This window comes from Phaethon lepturus, unplaced genomic scaffold (genome assembly GCF_000687285.1).
Source record: "Phaethon lepturus isolate BGI_N335 unplaced genomic scaffold, ASM68728v1 scaffold23790, whole genome shotgun sequence".
Taxonomy (NCBI): domain Eukaryota; kingdom Metazoa; phylum Chordata; class Aves; order Phaethontiformes; family Phaethontidae; genus Phaethon; species Phaethon lepturus.
The window spans coordinates 19325-26052 of record NW_010511526.1 but is presented as its reverse complement, the minus strand read 5'-3'; the positions used below and the strand labels follow the sequence as shown (position 1 = coordinate 26052).

At 52.3% G+C, this 6728-nt stretch overlaps 1 protein-coding gene across 1 annotated transcript in view; it reads left to right on the top strand.

Moving 5' to 3' along the window:
• Positions 1-786: 786 nt before the first annotated feature.
• LOC104618654 (1-phosphatidylinositol 4,5-bisphosphate phosphodiesterase gamma-1) overlaps positions 787-6728 on the top strand; it is a gene marked incomplete at its 3' end in the record, with an annotated part of 25064 nt that continues 19122 nt past the window's right edge. Inside the window, exons 1-4 of the mRNA XM_010284302.1 lie at positions 787-856; positions 2102-2254; positions 3112-3205; positions 3751-3798. Of these exons, the coding sequence (XP_010282604.1) occupies positions 787-856; positions 2102-2254; positions 3112-3205; positions 3751-3798 (365 nt within the window). The remainder of the gene's footprint in view (positions 857-2101; positions 2255-3111; positions 3206-3750; positions 3799-6728) is intronic.

Below are 6728 nucleotides of genomic sequence, written 5' to 3'. Positions count from 1 at the left end.
GGTCAGCTCTTGTCACCCTGGGCTGTCCCTTATGGTCACACTGCTGCCTTGTGCTCGGTCACCTTTGGGTTCGCCCACCAGGGAGGGCTCCTGGGATGTGACACCAGCCCTATAACCTAAGGAATATCTGCAGGACAGCGTTGTCCCTGTGTCCCAGAAGCCTGACGTAATGGCGGTGCTGCTGCCCTGCCCTTGCCATCATCTGGTGGGGGTCTCATTTGACCATGGCTTGGTTGCTTGCAGTTCATCTTGCCCTCTTCAGCCATTCCCTGGAAGAAGCACGTTGATGTTATGGATGTGCATGAGGATCATAAACGTAAGCAGAGCTCCCTGGAGTCACCAGCCCCAGCCCTGGCCAGGGTAACACGCTGTCCAGCTGAATTACCAGCTTCGTGATGCAGGACCCTGCCATCTCCCACCTGGCAAGAGATGCAACTTTCTGAGCTTTCCTCTGCAATCTGGGCTTGCCTCCGGACGATAACCCTCACTGCCGCTGCCGCAGGTTCAAAAAGAAGCCAGGATTGTTTAAATAAAGTCTGCGGGTCTCATTTTATGTGCATGTACAAAACTGTGAGAGGTAGGAGCCCTGAGCTGTTAACCCACCTCCCTCGGCTCTAGTTCTGACCAGCACCTTGCATATGTTCAGGTAGCTGATACCAGACCTCCCTGGTGGTGTCTGCAATTCAGATAATCTCTGGAGATTTGTCTGTTTCCATGCTTTTTCTAATGTTTTCTCTCTGGAAGGTACTTGGCAGTAGGGTGGGGAGGGGTATTCTGCCTGGAAGCATGGCGGGGCCACAGGCAGTCGAATCTGCTCCAGAGCTGTGGCAGATCCACCACAACTGGATCTCCAGAGGTTGGGCTTGGTAACTTGCACTGTGCTTTCTTCTGTGACCTTCTGAACATGACCCAGAGGTGATAAGCGTTTCATCCCTCTTTGGCTAGGGGAGGCTGGAGTTTCCGTGGTGACGATGGTGTATGTATGAAGGCAGGGACTGCCCTGGGCATCCTGGTAGCACTCAGAGGAGCTGGGAGGATGCTAACGGGGTAAGGGGGGGATGCCAGAAACTGCAGGCATAATTTAGGGTGAAAGTGGGGAGGCAGGGGCACCACTGAATTGCTTAAACCAGGAATCAACTCAAGTTTCAGTATCTAACTTGAATTTGGAGAGGAGTGGATCTTAAATTTGTGGTGTTTGTAAGACACAGTGGCTGCAAACGGGATTTCATCCAGCTGGGCAGGGTTCACCTCTGTAGAATGGCTTGCTTTAAAAAAAAAAAAAAAAAAAAAGATGAAACAAAAATACAGTTTGCAGGTGTATGTGGGGTGGAGGAAGAGGAAAGCGTGAGGTGTGAAGCTAAAGGGGGAAGGAGCTTGCAGTAGCCCTGCTCTCTGCTTGTGGGGCCTTGGGCTCGCCGCACGTGAGACATCCAGCCGTTCTTGGGGGACACAGAGGTAGATGGGGGTGGGGACTGGGGAGGCTTCCGAGGGAACCGGCGAGAAGGGGCTGTGCTTGCAGGCTTGTGTGCGTGCACAACCACGTACGCACAGCAAGGAAGATGTGCAAGATAAGTGGTGAGATCTCTGTGCTGCTTTGAAAAGTTGAGGAGCGATCTGGGGCTCTTGAAGGGCTTATCTAAGGTGAGAGGTCTGGGCAACTTCTCCGGGAGGACCGGGGCACCTGCAGCTGTGCTGTGCTAGAGCTGTGGGTGCGGGTCACCTCTTCAGCCCATGCCATGACGGGGATGCTGCTGTGATGGCTCAAGTGTTGCCTGAATGCAGTAAGTCCTTCTACAAGGCACCATCCCCAGTACCTGCCCACTGTCCTAAGAGCTCTGGCAGCGCTCTGCCTGGGCTGGGGCAGCCATCCCATCCTTGCTTTCCAGCACAGCCAGGGACACACGGTTCCTGGGACTGAGCTTTTCGGAGCCTGGTACCCTGGTGCTGTAGGCATGCCTGGGTCTGTCACCGTGTGATGGGTGGTAATCCAGCTCTTCAGATCACTAAAGCTGCTTTATCCATGCCCTTCCTTCTCCTTCATCTTCATGGGAATTTCAAGCTATTCATTGAACTCCCCTTTTGTTTTCCCTTTCTCTCGTAGTGGATATTCGTGAAATCAAAGAGATTCGTCCAGGAAAAAATTCACGTGACTTTGACCGGTACCAGGAGGATCCATGTTTCCGACCAGACCAGTCTCACTGCTTTGTTGTCCTCTACGGCACAGAATTCAGGCTGAAGACCCTGAGCTTGCAAGGTAAAGCGCTCGTGGCCCTGGGGCTGTGCCATGGCTGGGCAGACCCAGATTTCTGATGCATCCTCCCACAAGTGAGCTGGAACATATCCCTGGGCAGATGTTCTTTTCACCACCCCAAGGGGTGTCTTTGGAAGAAGGTGACACCAGTTCCCTGAAGGGTACACATTCAACCCCTAGTTAAGTCAGTTAATTCACCCAGTCAACCCAAAAGTTGAGTGAACTGAAGCCCCTAGTTCAAATGTGTGCTTGAAATGAAGTGGCTTATCTCAGCTTGGCATGTTGGCGTTCATCACCTGCGTTGTGGTAACTGGCCCCACGCATGAAGTAGTAAAATCTCCCTTGCTTCTGCTTTGCACTTCTGAGTGAGAAAGCGCTGCCAGCTGCTGCTGGTGGCAAACGGTAACTCACAAAGCCCTGGTACCTGTGAGGTGGTGGTCTCAGCTTTTCTCAACACCTCGTCCTTTGACTTAAGCTGGACTTGGAGCAGCCAGCGTTATGCTTTGCTTTTGAAAGAAGGGAGGTTTACGCTGTTGAGTTTCATCCTGTTCGGGTGGAGGACAGGCTTGTAATAGCATGTGATATGATATCATCACATCGCTGCAGTTAGCTGACGGGTGATATCAGCCCTACGTGATGTGCAGGGGCGAGGGGTCCAGCCAGCCGTGTACATCCCGAGGGAGGCGAGCAGGAGCTCGGCAGGGAGAGGAGCCAGCCAGAGCATCTGCACAGGAGGGAGCTCGGAAGGGGGATGAAGGAAGGAACAAGGATTTAAGATGCTGGGGATGGCCTCCAGAGGTTTGGGACGGTGACCAGCTTCTATGCCCCTTCCTCCCATTTCTCCTGTGCACTCTCCACAGCCACTTCCGAGGATGAGGTCAACATGTGGATCAAGGGGCTGAACTGGCTGGTGGCAGACACTCTAAGGGCTGCCACCCCGCTGCAGATTGAAAGGTGAGGAACTTGTCCTTGTCCTGCACTTGTTTTCTTTTTTTCCCTTTTCTGTCCTTTTTGACAGAAAAAGGTGACCACAGTGACAACATCTCATTCCCCCTCTGAGCCACGCTGACCTGGCACTCCTGTCTCTGCACTTGAGAGGCTTCAATCCTGTTGACCCGCTGTGCTACACCATCTGTGGCCAGAGTTTGATCTCACGTTGCATGCAGGGAGAAGGAGCTTTACCACGAAACAGATGCTTTTATGTGTGCGCAGCCTGTATTCATCTGTAGCAATTCAGCGTAGAGGCATGTAGACAAGAATACCTTTGATTTTTTGTCTTATCTGTGGAGTCACTTTCAAGCAGAGACAGTTTTAAAGGGGAGCAGGTTGCCCGCATGAAAATAGGGTAGGCTGCCTCTGGAAGGGGAGCGGAGCCAAGCTCGCTGGTGGGAGCGATCTCAAGGCATTGAGCATCTTCCAGAAAGAGCAGCGAACCAAAAACTGGCTTCTTGTTGTGGAGCTGGGGCTAAGTGTGTGCGTGTTTGTGCCTTTCTGTTTAGATGGCTCCGGAAGCAGTTCTACTCGCTGGATCGCAACCGGGAAGACAGGTAAGAAGAGAGGAAACGCTCAGTTGCACAGACTTGCACATTCACAGAAGGGTCTGAGCTGGAAGTGTTTACCCCAGCCTTTACTTTGGATTTTTTGTTGGGTTCTTTAGGTTTTGAATTTTCCTTTCCAGGGAACCTTAATTCAAGTCCCAGCACTTCCCTGGCTGATTTCCACTGAATTAAAACAGCATTATAAAAATTGTCTTGTTTCCCTGACCTGTTTCCCAGCTGTTTAGACCCAGTAACTCCTTGAGAGCCTATAGCTGTGAAACACCTTCACGCCCAGCTGGCGTCACCCAAAGCAGCAGACACCAAAGAGTGAACAGGCAGCTCTGGCCACCCCGTCAGGGTTGAACTGGGTTGTGTTTGTTGCTCTCCACCCTGTTGTGGGTTTTTTTTTTTTATTATTCTCCTTCTCTGAGGTTTGTGAGGCTATGGATCATCCAACTGCTTGGCTTTTAGGCTTGAGCTGCAGCAGGGCCACTGGTTTGTGGGGTTCTTGGGTGAATGCTTAGTGATGTCCTGGCAGGTGAAATATCATGCTTGGACCCATCATGAGGAGATAAGGGAGGGGAATTGGGTCACGATCCATCATGAGAAGGGAAGGGAAGGGAAATTTCCCTCTTGAGGAGGCGAGTTCCACCAAGCTCTGCTTTCTGCTGCTGTAACCTGCTTTCCCTGGCCGCATGCCAGCTGCCAGTGTCCTCTTCCCAAGGTGCTGTGATTTGCCTCCTTTCGTTCCTGGGACATGCTTTTGCCCCGTGACGTTAACTGAGCCCGTTAACCTTTCGCCATTGACTTCCACGTTAATCTGCTCCCCTGGGGTCGGGGAATTCCTCCAGTCCTGCTCCGGAGAGGGCGGTGCTGGAAGCATCGCTCACACATCAGCTCGTGTGCTGAGCACCTGGGTCCCATCGGCCCCGTTTATGTGCCCGGGTGCCCGGGCAGGGCTCACTGCAGGGCACCGGGCAGATCTCGGGGCTCCACAGCATCCTCCGCTTGGTCCTTGCGGATGTCATTGATCTCACTCCACTGCCGATTTCCGCGTCTCACCCTGAGCGCCGGAGTCCTCCTCGTCCTTGCAGCAAGCTTCTGCCAAGAAACTCGCCCCACGAGCCCGGCTGGCTGTGCCAGGGGCACGCCGCTGGGGAGCCAGGGGTGGCCGCGGTCCGACAGGTCGATCCCGTGGATCGGCAGCCGAAAATCACAGCTCCGTACTCCTCAGAAGAAGCGAGCGGGTCCTCTCGTCCCGCTTTGGTCCCCACTGCTGAGTCCCTGCCTGCCAGCTGCAGCGTGCTGCCCGCGATAGCCAGGACAGGCAGGCGGTCCCGCTGTCGGGCAGCCAGGGGTTAAATTCAACCTGTCTACATCTTGGAGCCGAGCAGAGTGTGCTGCACCGGGGAAATCCCGCTGCACTGGACGTTTTTGCCTGTGCAGTGATTTATATCGTGGCGTGGCGAAGAGCGCTGTTGGGTGCACGGGGGATTTTGCGGTGGAGGGATGAGTCCTTGCAGAGGCAGAAAGGGAAGGAGAGGCACCTTTAATCTGTTGCAGCTGCTCTGCATGTGCCACACACCTTTCAAAACCAGGCTTGGGTTTTATACGCAGTGTACTGGTTTTCGGTGGTGACCGGCCGTAATATTTCCTAATTTAGCAATGGATAGCACCGAGGCAGGTGCTGGGCTGGCTGCGTGGGGGTTTTGGAGCATGAATGCGGGAGAAATGGAAAAAAATTGGTCCTTTTTCTCATCTGGTTATACAGTAAAACTGATGAAACGGCATCCTGACAGGACAGAAGAGATTGCATGTGTAGATTCGTCTGCCTGAGGCACGGTCAGCAGAGCTGAAAGCCAGCCTGTTGCATCTCTCCTGTTGTTTTTCTTAACATCATTTTTCTGTTAGCATTAAGGCAGCAAAATAAAATATATTCCTTATGTGTCAACCAAGGGGAGAGGTTTCAGTGCAAATAGCTTAATTGAAACAGCTGCTCTTCCAGCCCAGGCAGCGAAAGGAGCAAAACAGAAATAGAGGGGGAATACGGAAAGACTTTTGGGTCTCCCCATTTCACAAGCATCCATATGTTTTCTGCAAAGTAGAGGCAGCAGTTACGGGGCATATACATCTTTTGGATGAAATCTTCGCCCTTATGATGCGTTTCAGCATTAACTTTGGTCTTACTGGACTCTTTGCTTTTGCTTCTGAGCCTGGAAATGGGTTTGAAAAGGGAACTGTGAGTTGTGTTTTTTTTTTTTTTTTTTAAAAACACTTCTCATGCAAACCGTCAATATCCTTGGTCCTTTCCAGAACGGGCAGGTTTTTGGCAGCTGAAGAAACCATTCCTAGCGTTCGTGTACCCCGTGCTTGCCCCGTGCCCCAGCCTCCTGCGCCAGAGCCCTTTCCTGTCCGCCTTCTCCCGGCTGGGTGCCTGTGCATACCTTCCAGCATGCCGGCAGATGTTGGCTGTTTTCACTGGCTGCTGGGCCTTTGGGTATTTGTTTTTCCAAGGGAGGTTAGGTGGAAAGAGGAGGATAACAGGATGCTGGGGTTTTTTCCTAACTGCTGCGGAGGAGACTGTTTCACCTCTGGCTAGGAGAGCTGCCTGTGGCTGGGAGCAGAGTTAACAGCACTGGGGCTGGGGAGGGGGAATGTTTTCATCCCCTTGGAAGGGGCTGGGTCTGTCCTTTGGCCTGTTTGTCATGAAGCCTTAAAAAACTTCTGTAGAAGGAATTAGTTTATTTGTTTTTTTACTTTCTAATCTCAAAATAGTACCAAGCTGTTTATCCAAGGTCTCCAACACTTTAACATTATTAATAACACACAGTAAAGAAAATCCTTCCATACCGCTTCCTCCTACCGAAGCAGAGTGGGAAATGCTGGTCACAGCTGTTACAGGGTTTGCTCTGGCCTCTCCCGGTGCCGTCACATCGAGG